Below are 20,439 nucleotides of genomic sequence, written 5' to 3' on the forward strand. Positions count from 1 at the left end.
AAAAATTGTCTGTATTAAAACAGGTTCCCTCCATTTTTTGATGACAATCCATTTGGTATATATCAGAAGATTCTTGCTGGCAAAATAGATTTCCCGAGGCATTTGGATTTATATGTAAAGTAAGTCCATGACTCCCAACACTGCCTTTTCTATCCTAAATACCTCCTCAGCACTGTTTCTAAAAAACCTTTTTAGAAGACCTGATTTCAGACTCTGATTTTCTGAAACATCACATTGGAAAATATTTTATACTACATTTACACTTTCAGTCCAAATAAACATATGTATTTGGTAGATTTCAAGGTGGTGTTAGAGTTGTAAGATAATATCTGACTCTTTTTTCTGTGTATTATGGGATATTAAATGCTTTTCCACCTTCCGCAAACCCCTTTGGTTTGTACTGTAAGAAGGTCAAGAGGAGAAATATAGGAAGATAATCTGGAGAGCAGGAAGAGAACACTAAACTTTCTATCTATAGATACATACCACTTAAATCACTCTCAGCATAATTACTTAAGAGAACTCTGGTACTTCAGAAGGTCTAGTGTAAAATCAACTTACATGTATGATAGGAGGGGCCCAGTTCAATATGCAGTATTACATACACTTGTAATGAGGGGTTAATTCTCAGTATTTAGCAATTGTTAAGGGTATATTCATATATATATATGAAATAAGTTTTTTCCCTATTTAAAAATTCCTAAAATAACTGAAATATTTTTTAGTAAACACTGAAACAGAGAAAATGCAATTATAAGCATGAAGTTTCTTCTAAGAACCAGAGATAACTGAGTGAATGAGTGAGGGAGTGAAGACAGGAAGTTATTCCTATGTTAATCATTCATGATGTTTTGGTAGTGATCTTAGAGAGGCACTTGCTAACTGTCAGTACTGGAAAACAATTAAAAACAAAAGTAATCATTTGAGAAAGATTTAAGCTTCCACTGAATCATCCGGTGTCGTGAATGAAGCATGTCTTGACCCCCTTAGGCTGACTAGTTACTGTCTCATATTTTTGTCTCTTTGTAACAGTTTTCTCTTAGTAGCTCCATACTGTTTCCAGTTTAGTGTAGTCTCACTGTCTGGTCTTCCTAATCCAATTGGTCTTGGAAAGAAAACTGATTATCTCTTGAAGTATTTTGTGCAATGAACTATAGTATTGTGATCAGAAGGTAGAACACCTCAAATTAGGTTATCATCCCTAACAACCCATTCAATATAGTGAAAGCAGTTACAGAGACTAATAAGGTCACCCCTGAGCCTCCTTTTATCCAGTCTAAACAATCCCAGCTCCCTCAGCCACTCCTTGTAGGACTTACCCCCAGCCCCTTCACCAGCTCCATTGCCTTTCTCTGGACACACTCCAGCACCTCAGTGTCTCTCGGGAGGTGAGAGGCTGGAACTGGGCCAGCCTCACCACTGGCCCCTAGAGGGGGACAATCTGTTGTGTCCTGCTGGCCACACTACTTCTGTGGCTTCACTTACTTTCTGCAGTTGAGTTGAGAATACAGTGTGTTGGATGTCAGCCCCTCTTCCTTCTTTTAAACCACAATATGCAGAACTGGATAGTCTTTGAACATCTCTGCATTGTTAGCTTAAAGCAAGTGCCAAGATTATTTTGTGCAATGAAGGCAGTCTGCTTCTTACCTTCTAACCCATCTTCTTTCCCTCTCTTCTTCCAATAAGTCAGTATTTCAGCCAGAAAGAAGGCTGTCTTGGGTCCTGTCACATCCAGACTGTGTCTGAAGTACTAGGGCTACACAGTGTTTTAATTCTCCCTTCTGAGGCAGCAAAACTATTTCCCTTTCTGAACTCTGAGAACACTTTTCTCCCTAGGGATAGGTACTACCTGAGCTCACGGGCATGAACATTTTTTTACTCACCTATTTACTCACCTCTTGTACTTTTTACTTTCTGAATTTGTACCACTTCTGGTTTCCCTCTTTCTTACTGCTTTTTTAAACTTTTCTTTGCAAAGCCAGTTTTGGAAAACTCCAAACAAAATGTCACTGTTACAGCACTTTACCGATTATTGGTCTGGAGAGACCTGCATGTAGAATTTGATTCTCCAAATATATACACCAGCATATCCATTGAATTAATTTTAACATAATTTTTGAATTATATTTTAGAACCAATGTAATAAAGAACTTCTAAACCATCTATTATTTGTTTCAATTCAATGGATGTTTCACCAGTCCAATGCAGCATCACCTTTAGTGACTGTATCACCAAGTAAGCTCATCCCTTAACTGTTCTATGATGAATTTTTGAAGCAAGCCAAGAATGATCCATGAAATGTTGTCTGGTTTTATTGGAACAGGGAGGTGTCTTTGGCCACAAACTCTGTGAATTTCTTTTGGGTTTCTGGATTTCTTTTCAGTCCTACTGCTGTTTTAACTGTGCTTATGGTCATCCTTGTAGCCTCTTCCATAAGGAATGGTCTTTGTGAAGTAGAAAGGGATTTCTGCAAAGGTGACTGTAAAAGGAGTTGGTCACATGATTTAATCCAATTCAAATATGATTGTCTGAAATAATCATGAGAGTTTCAAAAATTGCTTTCTACATGGACTTCTTTTATTTCTATAATTTAATTTAATTTTTTCCAAGTTGAATTTTATAATTTTATTCCTGCCAAATGCAACAGCTTTTTCAACAGTCTAGCAAATTCAGTTAATGTGTTCTTTCTGCACGCACTTTTCCAGGATAGGTGAGAGAATGCTATTTTTGGGAGGGATAGTAGACATTACAGGTAGGGATGGAGAGAGGCAGGTGTGTCATTGTTATGCTTGTGTTCTCTGCTGTAAATAAAACTGTTGAGGTTATTTTAGCCTTTCATATTGTTAAAAATTGGAACTAGCCATACTGTTTAATCTCCAGCATTTCATGCTGTATGTTAATTCTCAGGACTACTTGAGAATATAGAAATAAGCATGGTAAAACTTTTGTTCTTACTTGTCATTGGCACTTTATGTAATTAGTCCAGAATGCCATTCTTCTAAAATCAAATAGCAAAATAATCTTTGAGATAAAATGTAACTGCTTACAGAAATATGAAGCCCTATTTTTCTTCCAACTCATAAGTAATTAAGCTAATTCCTTAAATTCTAATACTTTATGTCATAGTTGTGTAGGGCTTAATATTTGAAGTTCTTTGCTATTAAAATTGAAGAGTTTTATGTCTCTAAACTTCTTTTAGTCTTTTAAAATGTTGATTTAGCTTTATGTAGAACTGTTCAATGAACCAGTATCTCGGTGAGGCTCTTTGTTTTCAATGAAATTATAGATATTACTAGTTTAAAGCAGATGACTAGCTCTTCCATGGTTTTCCTAGATATTTAGCATAAAGATGAGGATGCAGCTATATCTGCTTTTTTAATATATATTAGTGTTGAGTTCTAACAAACAGATTGGAGATCGATTTTGAGATTTGGAATGTTCAGCAAAATATAAAATACAAATAACAAAATGGTGCTACTTGGCAAGGGGCAGGGGAGAGGAGATAAGTTTTTCCCTTTGTTTCTTGGAAGAGTCTAAAATCTTCAAGAATTTTGTTAGATTCTTTTTTACTATTTACTCTTAAATATCCTAAATTATGAGGAAATGAATGGATCAAAGGGAAGCATGTCTATATTCTGTAACTCTTAACAGTCAGATGTAAGTTACTTCTGTTTAACAGAGAACATGTTTTCTTTACTTCAGAGACCTTATTAAGAAGCTGCTTGTGGTTGACAGAACAAGACGACTTGGAAATATGAAGGTCAGTGTAAAATCTTTAGTGTAACACAGCACAAGGTTCAAAGATACAGATCAGCTCTTCATAGTTTTTGTTTTAATAAGCATGAAACAGATACATTTTCCCATACATTACTTAGGTTATGCAATCCAAAATGCAAAGTTTAACCTCTGTATTTTTGTTTTTTCTTAAAATCATTCTCCTATTTGGATTGATGCTACTCTTCATGATGGTTTCCCTCTCTCCTCACCACCACCCTATTTATTAATGTAAAAACCTAGATTAGGCCAGAAACATGGTATTAAGTCCTGTAGTACAGGATTCCAGCTCATTTGGTTATTTTTTTTTGTGGAGGTGTTAATCCCAGAAGGAGCACTAATCAAATTTGAAGTTTAAAAATTATATTTAGGCGTATAAGGATTGTTGTAGTACTATGATAATTGGTAATTGTCTTGGTGGGACTGATTAAGCAGAGTCAAATGCTCTTCCACCGGGAAGAATTATTTACCCTAATCTGAACAGATTTATGAAGACAATAGATACTGAAATTAGCTTGTATAATCTTTCATTTCTTTAGAGATGTCTAAAATTTTTGTTTCTCTGGGCAAGAGATGTTAGAGGTTTGTTTTTTGGCCTAAAGCATATTGAATGGTAAACATTTCACCTTTGGTAAACAAAGGTGAAGAAGGTAAAAGGTGCACAATCATTCAGGGTTTTCTTAAAATATTGATATAAGTATAAATGCTTTAACCAGCTGCCCAGTGTTTTCTTTTGGAGCCTTTTTATGGCACAAACTTAGACTGGTAAGAATGTTTTTCTTATCCTTCAGAATCCTTTGTAGTGTTTTTCAGGAGGATTTCTTAAGCTAAAAATTTTTAAACTCATTTACCAGTGAAAAATTTTACATCTTTGGACAGTTTTGAAGGGAAACAAGAACAAAAGCAAATCTTGACTTATTCAAACATGGGCCTCGGTAAATGTGTTTGGCTGGGTTTTGTGTTGTTTTGGGGGACTTTTTTAGTCTGTGGTTGCTTAGGTTTGTTTTGGGGTTTTCCCCACAATTGCCTAAAATGCTTGAATCAAAACCAGTTCTAATTAAGAGCAGATTTTGGGGTGGCAGCACTAGGTCAGACTTGTGTCTGATCCTATTCTATGATCATAATTGGTTTAAAAAGGTGTAAATCGCACTGAACATTTTCTTGTGAAGCATTCAGTCATTGCTTTTGAGGGAACTAGGTGTTACTGTTCTCCTTGATGCCTCATTGGATGAATGTTGGTAATCCCAGTCCACATAAATCTGAAAAAATCTAAATGTGTGATAATGCTTCATTTTGTGGAGCTGTACATGGTATAATCTTGAGTGCTGTGCTGTGATCAGGCCTAAGACAGAGAACCAACTGTTTTTCCCCAGTGCATAATGCCTTGAGAGCAAGTCTGTGCTTGAAACAAGCTTAATCATGAAAAAAGAGACATTTTTGTTTCTTGCATACATAAATAAAGCAGGCACCCCAGGGAGAATAATCATTAAAAGGCAAATACACCTTTAACTGCATATCTAAAATGAAAACAAATGTTTTAATATATTTACTTTCATAGCAGTACTGAGAATCTCTTGCTGTCAGCATTAAATGTCTAATACTTGAAAAAACTATGTGCTTCCCAGACATTAGTTTTATTTAAAACACCATCAACCCCCATTTATTTTTTATAGTGCAAGAATTTGTAAGTATATCTGAATAAAAGGCATTCTCTAAAATGTTGGAGAAAACAAAAGTAAATAGGACTGTAGTGAATGGTTTTGTGGATACTTTAAAGCCTGTTTTTGATCTCCATTATGTCAGAAGAATGCTGAAAAAAGCCCAAACAAACCCCAAATCAAAAATGGTTGTGTTTTATTGCTGGAACTCAGGTCTGCTAGGGAGTTAACACTATGAATTTATACTTCAGAATCTTTTAATGATTATCACCTGAAAAAAAGAAAACAGGCTAGACTGTTAGTCTGCTTTGATATCACATCCTTGTAATGAAATTCATGGGTTGACATACACTTAGCTTAAAAAATAGTTATTTTGATTTCTTTCCTTAAAGAATGGAGCAGATGATGTGAAGAGACATCGATGGTTCAGGTCTATAGACTGGGATGCTGTACCTCAAAGGAGACTAAAGGTACATTCTGCAAATACTGTATAGGACATCACAAGGAGAAATCATTGTTCATTTAAGCTGATCTGTTGAAGGTTTGTTGCCTGTTGCATCTGTGTGTTTGTGTGTGTATAACCACATATCTATATGCACACTTAGTAATTAAATGCATATGTGCCTTCTTGCAATGCAGAGTTGGTTGTATGAATGTCTGTTTGCATTTTTGTTTATATACAAACTGTCTAAAAAAAAAAAAAAATCCATGCTTTAATTTGCTGAAGCTGATTAGTTAATACAAAATTTAGTTTCAGGTTTGGAGTTTTGTAAGTGATTACTTGTTCTAAGTTTTTGTTTTTTTTATTTGGGGAGGTGGAGGGGATTGATAATTTGTTTGGTTTTTTTCTTTTTACTTGTCCTTACATGTATGGAAGTATTTTACTCTGGGCTTTAAATTTCAAGTTCAGTTCAGGTAAATGTTAGGTAAATGTTTTAATAAAAAGTAAAGCACATGGGAGTATGAGGAATAGGGAAGGTAAAAGAGAAGGAGTTATGAATGTATTTCCATCATACTTTTTAATAGCACTGAATTCTAGTATTGTATGATGTCAGATGTTTGCAAAATCTATCAACACTGCAAAATGCTTTTTAAAGTCCTTTGGAAGTAAAACTGCCTTCTTTCCTTCCTCAGAGTTTTCTAACTTGTACAATTCCTTGCACCAGTCATTTTCTCTAGGAGAGGTTGGGTTACCATATGCAGACAATCAAGTACCAATTAAACATTTATTGGGTTTTTTTTCTTTGTATTAGTTTCTTACACTTAAATTCCATGTAGATACCTTGAATTCTTGGGGAAAAAAAAAAAAAAAAAAAAAAAAAAAAAAAAAACAAAAAAACACCACACAAAAAAACCCCACACCCCAATATCTAATATAATGCTGTAGAGGACTTTTCTCTTTAGGAAAAATAAGTTTACAGTGTTTTAAATGTCTGGGTTTGTTTTATTTTTAATCATTACTGCACCCAGTTGATGTTTTATGTATATGCATTGTAATGAAGTCAAATTTTTGTAGGTATGAACTATAAATTCTGTTTACTGAAACCTGCAAAAAACAAACTGGATGATAACCTGTTTTATAAGCATATAAACTCTAAAGTTTATAACAACCAAAGCAATTAAAAACATATAGTATTAAAAATGATTGTTAGATGTACAATCAAATGTCTCAGGTCCAAACATCCTTTGTGGGCCGTTTTTATTTTTAAAAAATAATCAAAAGAGAGCCACTGTAGCATTCAGATTATTAAAAATACAAAACTTGTTTCTTAGTCTTTGTGATGGTTACATTAAGCTGTTATAAGATGAGATAGTGCTTAATTAAACTTAGGAGTAGGGATGTGAAGTGGATCAGAATTTTACTTTACTATTTCTAGAGGCAGCTATATTCTTCAGAACTTGTTTTCAAAATTTCATACTGATGAAGAAATTGAAAACATGAAATAATGCACACGATGCTCCCATTTTCCCTGTAAAAAGCGTGAATTTGTCTCTTGTATTAATGAGGCATTGATTCATGGTCCTAATAAGGTCTTAAATATCAATATCATATAAACAATAACAATGGCTGAAAGAGAGAAAATAATTTCATTAATCATCCTTTCTCTCTCTTCTTTTGTATTTTCTTTCTGTGTATCACTTTCACAAAACTGTCTTTTCTACCAAAATGCTTACATGCAGGAGGTGTACCAGGTTCCCAGTGGAGCAGACAGTTCTCAGGGGCAGAGCAGATTCTGCTCATTTTCCTCAGCAGCTGGGCAGTTTTACTGTGACTGCCAGACACAAAATTAGGGCTCTGCTTTTGGCTGAAGGTTACAAGTACTATCTTACAGGGACCCATCTTTCCCATTGAAAACCTACGGATGATGACATCATTTTGAGAAGCCCAAAAGATCAGATAAGATCTCATGAGCTAGTGAAAGCCAGACTTATATATCTTTTTGAGGATGTGCAGAATAGCATTTGCCATACTATGTAGTTCTGTCTGTGGTATGACTTTGAGCCAGTTCAGTGATTGTCCATAAGGTTGTCTCACTCAAAAGTGTTCTATTGGACTCAGCATGACAGTTAAACTCTCAGTTGCTGAGAAGAGGATAGAGAGATGAATGTCCCTTGAGAGAGGAAAAGGGGTTTGCGCTTCATTAACACCTGCAATTAATGAAATGTTCCTGAAAGGATCTTTATCTCATAGTCTGTGGCCAGAAGCCCAGAGGATTCTCAATGTTAGATTTAAGACAAGTTAAAACTTCAGGTACTGTGAAGCTGATGAGCAATACTAGAAACTGAAAGGATCCTTTGTGGAAACGTATAAAAAACTGGTACTTCTCTTGGTACCTTCAAGTTTCATAAAAGCAACCCATTTGAATTCAGCTGCTTTTATAGCCATCCTTTTGAAATGAATTATGGTGAAGCAATTTCTTTACTTGCTTGAATTTATTGCTAGGTTAGGAAAAGCCACAGTTGGTAGACAGAAGTTAGTAATTTCAACCTCTTTAAAAGCAATCAATCTATTTGAAAGCAGTGAAGAGGAGGCTTTTTCCTTCAATATGGTAGCAGTTTCCCATGCTGCTATGGAGATTCTTAGTTGAACTCAATAAAATAGGAATCTGTATTGAATGTATTAATTATTAATTAATCTAAGTGTCTTTTAACCACATCATTTAAGTGTAAAATTGACAAAGTGTGGGAATGTGTATGTCTTGCTGCAAGGTTCTCTCTCTCATGCCATTCATTATTAGGGTAAAGGTGAACAGTAAATCTTTACTCCATTTGTTTAATAGATCTTTTACAGTATAGTATGATGGAGAGGAGCTCATTAAGGAAATCATTAACATTTTTGTTGTGCTTTTTCTGACTAGCCTCCCATAGTGCCCAAAGTATCCAATGATGGGGATACTTCCAATTTTGAAGCTTATCCTGAAGATGACTGGAACAAGACACCGCCAGTACCTCCTAAAGATCTAGAAATTTTCAAGAACTTCTGATTATAATATCTACACTGGACAAGGTATGTCCAAATGTCAAGAGTGCCCTTGAAAACATTGCATATCTTTGAATGAGAACCATATGCAGAAATTACATTTTCTGATTCATAATGGGTTGAAGTGACAAAAATCACCTCACAGGATTTGGTTTTCTACAGTGATGAAGGTTTATTTGCATACAGATATTTAAGTCCTTCTGTCCTTAAATTTTTCAAAAGAGTGTGTTAAAAAGAAATACCTAGGTTGATTTGACAGATAAGGAAGTGTGATAGATAAAACTATGAAGTTTTACTATTAAGAATGCAGACTCTAGAGGAGTAAGATTGTCAGATTAATTCTGTACCCTGGATATTCTCTTATAAATATGAAAGCTTGATACTTGTTACTGAGTTCAAATAGTCCACCTTAAGTTTTGTGTTCTTTTTTTTTGTCTTAGAAACTGGAAGGAAATTGAAGTGCTAAGGGCAAGTCTGAAGAACGACAGAGTTCAGATGTAAAAGAAGATTTTCTTTGTGGCTAAGAATGATACTGCATTCAGATATGTGTATTAGTATATAATAAATATCAAAAAAGATGGAGACGGGCAGGAATAATTTTTTGCTATAAACATTTGACTTTGGTTTAGTAAATTGTAATAATGATAGTCTGTTCTGAAGTAGACTAACTAAAATAATATTTTTAGGATTTTTTTTTTTAACTTATGGTTGAATTAAGTTTCCTGCTATTCCCAGATCCTTTTTGCATAGTTAACTCATAGACTTAATTTTATAAGTTTATACTAAACTTGTGTAATTAAAAGCACAAATTAGTATATATGTATATAATGAATACAGTACAACTAAAGCACAGGAATTGTGCAAAGATGTAAATTTTTGTACTTTGCAGAGTCTATGATTTTTATTTTTCAAATAATGTTTTTCAAGAAGTTCTTTAGGAATAAAAGTCTTAAAAAAGGATAAATGAGTTTTTCATCATCTTATATACATTTTATAATTCTTTGTATAAAACAAAAATAATTACGTTTTAAAAAAGATTTGTACCTAAAATTTCCAATGCCTCACACTTACAACCATAGTACTTGAAAGCAGAAAGACAAGGGCATGTTTTATTGTTGTTTAAGATGCATCTTAATGGCTAATTTATGGACTTCTGTTACAATTATGTCTCTTTGGAAACCAGAATTTTAAGTGATTATACACTGTCTGAAATGAGATTCCTCACATGAAAACTCGCTGTAAATTTTCAAGTCAGTCCATCCTGGTGAAGGGGCTTTTACTGGATCTGACAGGAGTTGTTCCCTCACAAACTCGTTGTCTTCTCCAAATGGAAAGCATGAGCCATAACAGACCTTTTTCATTAGTGAAATAGTTGTTGTTGAATGCTGAACACTTCGGAATATCAGAGGGAAGACTGAATATATGATACAGCCTTCTTTTTCTGCTTCTCCTCTTTTGAAAATGTCCTAGTCCCTCCTGCCAGCAATTTCCTATGTACTGAGTTCAAACCTTAGATGCAGAGTTTCTTTTTTTACCCTGTGCTAACATCTTTCTAGCAGCTTGAGCACACCGTGTTTTGGAAGTATTTGCAATATTGCTTAATTTTAAGTGGCACTAAATATCAGTATGTGCACATGTATGTATCTATACATACGGATGCACAGAAACATGAAGGTAAATTGAATACTAGTCAGAATCTCTTTTTAGGGTTTTTTTTTCATGTTACATATTGTGATACTTGTGTTAATGTAAGGGAGTTGATTTTGAAGTGCTTCAATTACAAAAAACAATTACATTCTTTAGGATGTTGTGGATTTAGATAACTTCTAGTGAAATTATCATATTTAGACCATTTTTTTTTTCTCAGAGGATATCAGCTCTCTGGAGTTCTACTACTATGACTTATGGCTCTACATACTGTTTGATTAGATCATACAGTTTTTCCCAAAAACTATTCTCCCATGTTTTTGATCTCAAAGCAATAAGAAATGTAGGCTGAAGATTTGTTTTTCTAAACTAAACCCTGAATGTCTACAAAGTAGGCATTTTAGTAATTGCTACTGAAACTACCTTATTTATGATTTTATGGCAGATCCGTTACTGGAGTCTTTCTTTGAAAAAGTGATCTCAATTTTTATTTGTTTAAGCAGCACAGAAGTGTTATCGAGAATCTGTAACTTCCAGGGTATTAAATTATTTCTTCATAAAGCAAGTCTTACTTAAATAGATTGTATAACTGTAGGCAAAAATGCACAATGTGTAACAGAATCAGGATATTTCAAAATGATAATTCTGGAGTATCACAAAGCTGTCTTGATGTTATGCAATTTTGTGGCCTCAGCTGCCACTCAGTAAATAGGAATGTATAGTTAAATACAGGACAATCCATAGGAAATTACAGTTTTAACGTTGTGTAAGTACCATATTCTCTTGGAAAAATGAATCTGGCCCACTAGATTTGTATCTGTGGAATTAGTTAATCTAAATCAATTGGAAAAACTGAAACACATAAAACACAAGCTTACTTTGCGTAAGGGGGAGCAAACAGTTTGGGAGTTTTCTTAATGTGCAAGCTTACGGTATTCTGTGGACTCTGAATACTACAACATCAGTTTCTTATTTGAAAATTTACATACTGCAACAAGAGAGTGTGCTAAATATAGGATTTTTCTTCAAATTTCAAAGCTGCTCTCTGTTTAAGTCTTCAGATCTGAGGAAATGAAGTTGAATTTGAGTAATTTGCCACAGTGGTGGTTAGAAGTTTTGAATGCCTGAACAACAGGAGATAGTGGATTTTCTTTTTATGAATCTTACCCATTGCTGGCAGTGGATGCACTGACACTCATTATGATGGAGACTAAGGAAGTGAATACAATGTTATTAATAATGATAATCCATTGACTTTACATTGTTTCCGAGCCATGTGTACATACACCTAAACTACTGACCTCGTCAGCATGCTTTCTAGTACAAAATTGCTTTCAATTTTTTCTTTAATTAAAATACTGAATTAAAAAATAAAACCAAAACATTTTTGAAGCATTATTTTAAGTGATCAGTTATTTTCTCTACAGTCCTGGACCTAATGAGGTGTTATTACCTGGTTGTTTTATTTATTTGCACAAGTGAGTTTGCTTTAAATCTTTACTGGGACTTCAGGGCCCATTAATGGAGTTCTGAGCGCTCATGCAGGTAAACACTGCACTAGGAATTCTGGATTTATGGATTTTTTTAAGAAGACTAGAAGATTTTTTTAGTTCCTATTCAAGTAGAGTGTTCTCTGAAGTTCATTTTATTTTGATTCTTTCTGTTAATGTGTACTTTTGCATATAGACTGTTGCATAAGGACTTGTCTTGCAAGAGAGCCCATAGGCCTTTGGTATTCTGCATCAGTGAACAAGAATGTTAAACATTAAAAAACAACCTTTATTTTTAAGTTTTATATATGTATATTTTTAATTGCTCAATCTGAGGTTTTAAGTGATAGACATGAATCGTAAACTCAATTGCCTTGTAACCAAATGATTTAAATGCTTCATGATTTCAATGAAGAACATACTGTAGATTTTCCTGTAAATTAGCTTGATCAATGAATATGTGTGCTACTGAGCTTTAACTAATGTGATCTTCCACTGTAGAAAGTCATTGTTATGGATCAGATATAGGTACTAAACTATGTTTAAATGGATAAACAGGGATTTTACAGTTTTGAAAGCAATGAAGATATGGCTGTTCCTCAGCCCATCTGCTTGCCATTCAGAAGAGTTGTGATGCAATGCTTCCTATGCTATAGAATTATTTTTCAGCTTTCAATGACTGTAGCATGATTCCTTTTTGTACTGTACTGTGTACAGACTTCCCATGTTTTGCACTTTTCTATGGCAAACCTTGACTGCTTTATAAATACTCTGTTGTGTAGTAAGTAGTGGTAGTGATAGCAGGCATTTGTGTGCTCCATAATCAGTTTGGACTGCTCGACTTGCGAGGTTCACTTGGGCTAATGTTGTGTGTTGCTGGTTGCTTGTTGTAGCTCATGTGTAAGTACTGTTCAAAGTTACAAAGTCAGCCCTCATTGCACAATGATAAATCACTGTGATCTGTACATAAACCCTAGTAAAACTTTATTGCTGTTTAATTTAATGTAATAGCTGTCAAATCTGGATTCATTTAATAAACCTTTATATCTTTTCAAATGTTTAAACCTAGTTTGCTTCCATTTATGCTGGGAGGAGATTGGAGTTCTTCATCCAATAAAATGGTGAAGGGGGAACAAGAGGAGTAGAAAAACAACTGTTCCTTCTTTTCACATTTTAAGCTTTTTTGGAACAAGACACAAGTGTTGGAACAGATTTCAGATGGTGTTGAAGATGCACCAAAAAGTACATTTTCAAAACCATTTCAGGAAGTGCACCAATAATCAAAAGTGTTAACTTGGACTTCTCATTAAACTTTGATTATATGACCCTAATTGCTTTGGCATTTTCACAATTTAATGACCTGAACACTGTCCAGAACACTCAGCTCAATCCGTTTCTTTATGCATTGAAAAATACTTTTACGTGACGAAAACTATTCTTACTATGTCAAGCACACCTAACTTACCCTTTATTTCATCTTCTATCAAAACTTAAAAAGTTCATTTTTAACAAAATTTGTTTAGCTGTTTGTGTTAAATTCCTTCTCTTGGGTCAAATGTATTTTATTTCTTATCCCTTAGGTATCATAATCTGGCAATAATTACATAGCCATAGAACCTACTTGATACTAGTTAAGGGTTCACTTTTTTAAGACAGAATATTTCTTTTTTTCTGCCTGGCTTCATTCTAAATTCTGTGCATTGATTCACAGAACTGAATGCACAAAAAACATTCTCTGTTTTTCTCTTGTAAACCACTATGTCATGTGCTTCAAGACACTGCTAATGGAAAGCGAAGGAACACTGCAATGAGTCCTGGCAAGCTTTTAGTCATGTCTTTGGCATGAATCAAAGGGACTTTTCAGTTAAAATGCAGGAAATTTTTGAATGGTAACAAGAAAAAATTTTGTTTGGCATCTTCTTCATACCCCCGCCATGTGGTGGAGTTTTTGTTCATTTGTCCTGAGTGCTATGTCTTTTTTGAATGCACATGTAACTCTTTGTCTTTTCCAATAGAGGCCATTTAAAATACACTTTTTCACTCATTCAGAGCAGGTAGGTTTTGTTGGACCATGCTCGCTATCCCCAAATCTCTCACTTCGTGCTTCACTAGGCCTTTTTAGGGCAAAACACTCTTAAAACAGTATTTTACAATAGCCCACTGTTTTGTGACCCACTGTTAGCCAGTAAAGGTATGATACTATAAGAAATGGTAGGAAGCATCTGGCACGATTACTTCTGTATACTGCCCAGTGCAGTGTGAATTCTTATATAATTCACATATTGAGCCCTTCTGTGTGCAAACTCCTGCTAACTGCTTCAGTCTCTGCAGCTTTTCACAGGGAAAGTGAAAGGCTCTTCTGCTGCTCTCAGTGGAAGATGACTCCATTCTGTCTTCCATGATCCCTTTCCATCTACCCTTCAAAAAATCACCACATATGAATGTATGTCAAGTTTTGTATTTATCCTTAAAAGCAGAAATGTTGTAAAATTTTAGCAAGCTGAGTCGTGTAATTTTCTTTCTATGCATCCAAATACTTTTCCAGTTTGGTGCAATCGTATTTCAAACTATTATTCTGTGAAAAGTACAGCAGTCAGTGGGGCAATTATGCCAACTTCGACTTAAGGTAGGTTTGTCTGAGTCACTGTATTTGTTTCAATGCCAATGAGTTGCTGGGGCAGTTGAGAATCTAACATCTCTTACTGCATCTGTAGTTCAGGCCACTGAAGTCTCTGAGGCACATCCCAGATATGCAACCTTAAACACCAAAATGCAGACCTGTCTTACTTCTGCTATGCAGAACTCATGCCATGCAGGTGATGTCTGTGCTGTACTGTTTTTTACATAATCAGAGTACAGATGCTTTGAAAAGTGTAGACTGTGTCAGATTGAACAACTAGCCAACTTCAGATTTTTTTTAGTTGTTTTTCTCTTGTTTTTTTTTTTTTTTTTTTTTTTTTTTTTTTTTTTTTTTTTGTTTTGTTTTGGTTTTTTTTTTTTTTTTTTGTTTGTTTTTTTTTTGTTTTTTTTTTTTTTGTTTTTTTGTTTTTTTGTTTTTTTGTTTTTTGTTTTTTGTTTTTTTTTTTTTTTTTAATTCTTCTCTCCAGCACATTGTCTCTATTCTGGACTATTGTAATAAAGCAAGCAAATAAATGAGAGAAAAATATTTGGGGAAAACAAATAACCTTGAATTGGACTTTAACCAAGAATTAACTTGATATGCCTGACTAGTATATACTTGCTATCACTAAATGTTGTAGAAAATAGGGTGCCTGTTTAGGTTAATGCTGGCTTTTAAGCTAAATTTCCTGTTTTTCTCAGTATTTCCAAAAATGTAGTTTTGAGAGCCAGAGTTCATTTCAGCTTTAGTCAGTAATCAGTCATTTAGAGAATTCTTGATACTAAAATCCCCCAGTTGGAGAAGGACGGTGCTTTACAGTAATTGTGATGTACTTAATTTTCTGCCCAAGTAAAATCTGTGCAGAGGAGGTGGTTGTGCTTTCACTGTCAATACTCTTGCAATTCACATGAAGAAAACAGCAGCTTGCTCAAGCCTGCAGAGCCTAAACTTAAGTTTTTTCACCTTGAAGGACCAAGTCTCTTCTATAAGCAGCTTTGTGAGAGTATAACTGAGCAGCTTAACAAATATTAAGACTAAGCTGTAGAAAAACTCTGAGCTTTACAATGGCAACTCTTCAGAAGTTAAGCATTAGAGACCTCAGTTTTTGATTTGGAATACAAAAGTAAAAGATTCAATACTGTTTGTTATGTGTTTCTAATGTTTGGTGAACAAATGCCAAAAATATGGAGTGTTTCAAATTGTGTGTATAATATCTAGTAGCTTCTTTGGTCTGCTTTTGTTTTCTCCATTTCAAAGAAATTGTAGTTGAATTTAGGACTCTGTTCTAATCAAGATGCTTGGTGAAACATAAGTGAAGCAGTGCTGCTAGGCTGTGTTAATATAGTAAAAAAACATTCACTAATGGCATGTCTTCCATTTGTACTGATAAACAGTTTCCTTTGATGTATGTTAACTAGATGGCTTAACATTCTGTTCTTAGATTTTGGTCAATCTTGATCCATTCTACTAGCAGGTTTTGCAAAAAAATAAAAAGGTAACTAAACAGAAGTAAGTAATTTTTTTTTTTCCTGTTAATAAAGCTCAGCTGTGAGTTGATATGTAAATGCATGCTCAAGCAACAGCAATATTATGTAAATACATTATCTAGGAATGTGGGGGTGCTGAAATGTTATCATAAGTTTCTTAGTTGTAGGTTTGATGTGATTTGGACTTTAACCCTAGCCTGGTAAAGTTCCTGTCTTGGATTGTGCTTATCAAAGGTTGATAAGAGTTGCCAAGACAACTCTAATCCTCTGCCCTGGGTTTCGATCATCCTATTGTATTTTCCCCCATCCCATTGTATTTCTCCCCCACATGTCCAGCATACCCCAGACCCCAAAACCTTCAGGAGAGGTGTCTGACAGGGATTGGTGGGTCTCACAGGACCACATCTCAAATTCACCTGATTTGTTAATGTTGTGTATTGCATTTTGACCTTACCCACCTGGCCTTGTTTCATTGGTCTGGTAACTTGTGTCCACCCCCGAGATTTTGGGGGAAGAAAAACCCCCTGTAACCGAGGCTGGGGGTCACTCCCCAGAGGCACAGGCCTGGAACCAGGGGCTGCCCCTGAGTTACCCGAATAAAATCTTTCTCCCTGAGCCTCCGGAGTGTCCCCTCTTTCGAACCACGGCCGAGACAGCTAAGGCAAAAGCACTGCGGAGCCAAAGACCCACGCAAAGGTACTGTTGGGCGTATCACAGCTAGCAGGGTGGCCCAGCCGACGCTGAGCTGACCTGAGAGACAGATACGCGAAGCAACACAGGAACAGCAACCTCTTCAGATTAATAAATTCCTGCTTTGAATGTATTCAGATTTAGGGGGGTTTTTTATTATTTTTCTCTACTGGCCTGTGACTTAACGCAGCAGTGCAGTCCTGTGCCATGGCACTTGCTCCCCCTGCCACTCTGCCATCATCCATGTAGCAGCTATAAGTGAGCCTGCTAACCCAGCTGATCTGGCAGAAGTGTTTCCCTAGTGGGACCTGAACTTTGCATCAAAAGCACTGTTTCCACCTAGTATATCTGAAAAGGAGTTTTCAAAAGCTGAGTGTGACTGAAGTCTTTGTATTCTCTGCACAGGTACTTGCCACTGGGGAACGAGACTATTACAATGTTCTGTAAAATAAAATTCTAACAGTGCATTTTGAACCTATTTTCAAATATTTACATAAAGGTCCCGTTACTCATGTAAACCCCAGCAGAATCTTAATGATGCAAAAAGGAAAGTGTGGTAGTGAACCACTTAAGCAAATGTTAAGGACTGAATTCATTCTTTAATATCGCCATCCGGCTATTGAGGAAAGGGAGATTTATAATAATTATAATAATTAATAATTATTTTAAAATTGATTTTCTAGGCAGTCTATCAGAACATAAGTGACCATTACCCTTGAGTCAGTTTTTTTGCTGACCCTTGGTTTTGGATTTTGAAAGTATCTAAAATCTGTTTTAGAGACTAGATTCTACCAGTAATTTTCTAATTTTTTTTCCTATGTAGCTGGCGATTATTTACATGAAAACTATGGCAGATTTTAAATTATTACGTTAATCTGTTTAAAATGTTAATTAACACACTGAACTGGCAACCAAATAAGAAAAAACTACGCATTCAGTTTAAAAATAAGATATTTAACCATATCAAAGCTTTGGATGCAAAATATTTTCAGGTTGGAAATAAGAGTAACATTGTCTGAATAAACAAGTATCATGAGGTGGGCTGATTTCAATTCTTCAGCTGGGGATTAACACTGGGAACTGTTGAATGAGGGGAAAAAAGAGGAGGTTTTCTTCAATTCCTCTCTTCCAACCTGTCAATAATTATGTAACAGAAAAAAGTGTAGCTATGGCAGTAGCCAGTATTCAAGAGTGAAGCTGGGATATGTACTGGGATATGCATGTCTCAAAACTGCAGTCTAGCTTCTGGTGATACCTAACCACTTGTCCTCTGTTCTGTATCAGGTTTTGCTGGAGTGCTTTCATGTTGGGAGTCACATCCCGAGAACAGATTGTTGGTTGTTGTCACTCTAAACAGCTTTTGTATCACTTTGAAGTGTAAGTCTTTGATAGAAGTGTAAAATCTCACTTATTACCCCTCAGAACAAGGTTCACCTCAATGGAAAAGGAGCAACTGAGTTAATTGTATTAATTGTATTAACTCTGTCTTTCTTTTTTTTTTTTTTTTTTTTTTTGTTACAGTATCTTCATGAAATATTAAATGGTTTGAATTTTGACATGTGATGTTACATTTCTTAAGCAAAGGAGGATTTACAGCTTTAAAATATGGGGCTTTTTTACCATTTTTTTTCTATTTATGTGACACATGGAAGTTGTCAATACAAGACAGTTCTCAACTTTTGAGTTTGCTGCAGAGTAAAATATTTTGTAGGTCATGTTTACTAAAGGATGGGGTTCATGGAGTGAAATAGCCTCCATTAAGATAACTTGTCAGTCTAGGAAACAAACTTCCATTGGGCTTGTGCTGACAGACAAGATTTGGTGAAGCTTTTTATATTTTCAAGTATAAAATGAGAAGATTGAATGATCAAAAAGTGTTTATTTTTGTCAGTGTAATTAAAAATTAAAACTAAATCAACTTTCTTATCGTGGCAGTGCCAAAATCATTAGCAGGACTGAAAGTTACTTAATTCGTTGTGGTCTGTGTGCTGGATTTTCTGTTTTCAAACTATCAAAAAGAATAGTAATTAATACAATTAAAAATGCAAATGAGGGGTCATTTACCTTGTATTGTGTTTAAGCTTCTGGTGAGTTCTCTACATTGAGTAGAGATGTCATCTTACTTGAAATAATTCATTCCGTAAGTTTTCTCTCTCTCTAAATCTCTTTAGTTGATCCGAGATTGGCATCACTTCAAGCAACTAAAAGAAGAAAATCTGCCAGAAGAATATAGAAACAGTCAATGACATTTAGAACACATGTTGTCCAAAAGTGTGAGGGCTTTGTTGGGTTTTGGTTTCTTTTCTCTGCATAGGGCCATATAGCGTATGATATATTGGAAGCTAAACCAAAAGCCACCTTGAGACACAGCTTTGAGTTACAGTATAGTTTCATATATTGCCAATAAAGTTCTTAGCTAGTTCTCTTTAAAGGCATCGATAGCTGTATTTTCCTGTAATGTTTTCAAGTGCTTGCTTCATGTTCAAGCCTGTTTCCCTGTTGCCCTGAGGGCAATGTTCAGTGGAGTTCACTTCTGTTTATTCTTTTGAAAAAAATCCCTGATCCTGTTTTTGCTCAAGGTGTTATGAGGGATAGCAGCAATACATTACAGATTGAAACTATGAATTATCATGAAAGACAATGAATAAGAAGGAGACAAAAGACAGAGAACACATCCTATCACGGTAGAGTATTTAAAACGATTTCCAGTAAAATGATTAAATTAAAATTCTTTCAAACAAGGCCTTAAATATACAAAGCTTAAGAAACAAATAAAATTTATCCTTAATGTCAATAGTTCCATTTACCCAATTTATCTCAGTTTGCATGTTTTGAACAGTGGGAAGATATTAGGGTTGTATCAAGGAAATGAGGGTGTCTGGGTAAACGTAAAAACCTTACTTGCTGCAAAATGTTCTAATAGAAATGTAACACTACAGAACAAATATTTACCTGAGGCAAGAAGCAGGAAAAAAATGTATCTGCATTGCATTTATTGCCTGGTATCACCACAGCACATTTAGGCAGTGTGCCTTTCTTTGCTTGAGGGTTAAATGTTTTCAAATTGGAAAAAGGACTATGCGAAATAAAAATCTTCAGTGCTTATTTCCTTTGATACTCTATCCCCTTCTATGAGAATAAAACCAAAACCGACTAAAAAAACTTCACCACCCATGAAGCAGTTGATTTAAGGCAGATGCAGTTTCTAGGGGTGGAGAGAGTACTTGAAACTAAAGAACAGCAATGTCTCAGGAATGGGAGAGGAAGTGTTATATCATTGGGTTTGAAAGTTTTCTGTCAGAATCTCATGCATGTACCTTATGCTACACCAGAGGAGCTCAGGACTTCAAGGATCAAATTAGGTGAATTAATTTGAAGCAGGGGAAGGAAATACTTAGGAAAGGTTTTGACATTCACTTGACCATCTCACAGAAGCACAGGATGCTTGAGGTTGGAAAGGATCTCCAGAGGTCAGCTGGCCCAACGCCCCTGCTCAGGCAGAGCCATCTAGAGCCAAAACAATAAAACAATACTTTGTATTCATCTTAAGTGACATTCTTAGAACTGTCCTCAAAAGCTGAGAAAATAAAAT

General features: G+C 35.1%; 1 protein-coding gene across 1 annotated transcript in view; it reads left to right on the forward strand.

Annotated features, from left to right (window-relative positions):
* PRKX (protein kinase cAMP-dependent X-linked catalytic subunit) overlaps window positions 1-13,101 on the forward strand; it is a gene marked incomplete at its 5' end in the record, with an annotated part of 55,705 nt that extends 42,604 nt beyond the window's left edge. The window contains 5 exons of the mRNA XM_083884698.1: window positions 24-119; window positions 3,703-3,760; window positions 5,825-5,902; window positions 8,792-8,940; window positions 9,354-13,101. Of these exons, the coding sequence (XP_083740824.1) occupies window positions 24-119; window positions 3,703-3,760; window positions 5,825-5,902; window positions 8,792-8,917 (358 nt within the window). The 3' untranslated portion in view covers window positions 8,918-8,940; window positions 9,354-13,101. The remainder of the gene's footprint in view (window positions 1-23; window positions 120-3,702; window positions 3,761-5,824; window positions 5,903-8,791; window positions 8,941-9,353) is intronic.
* Between the last annotated feature and the right edge of the window lie 7,338 nt (window positions 13,102-20,439).

The sequence above is a fragment of the Zosterops lateralis genome (genome assembly GCF_965231275.1).
Source record: "Zosterops lateralis genome assembly, chromosome: 2".
NCBI classification, from domain to species: domain Eukaryota; kingdom Metazoa; phylum Chordata; class Aves; order Passeriformes; family Zosteropidae; genus Zosterops; species Zosterops lateralis.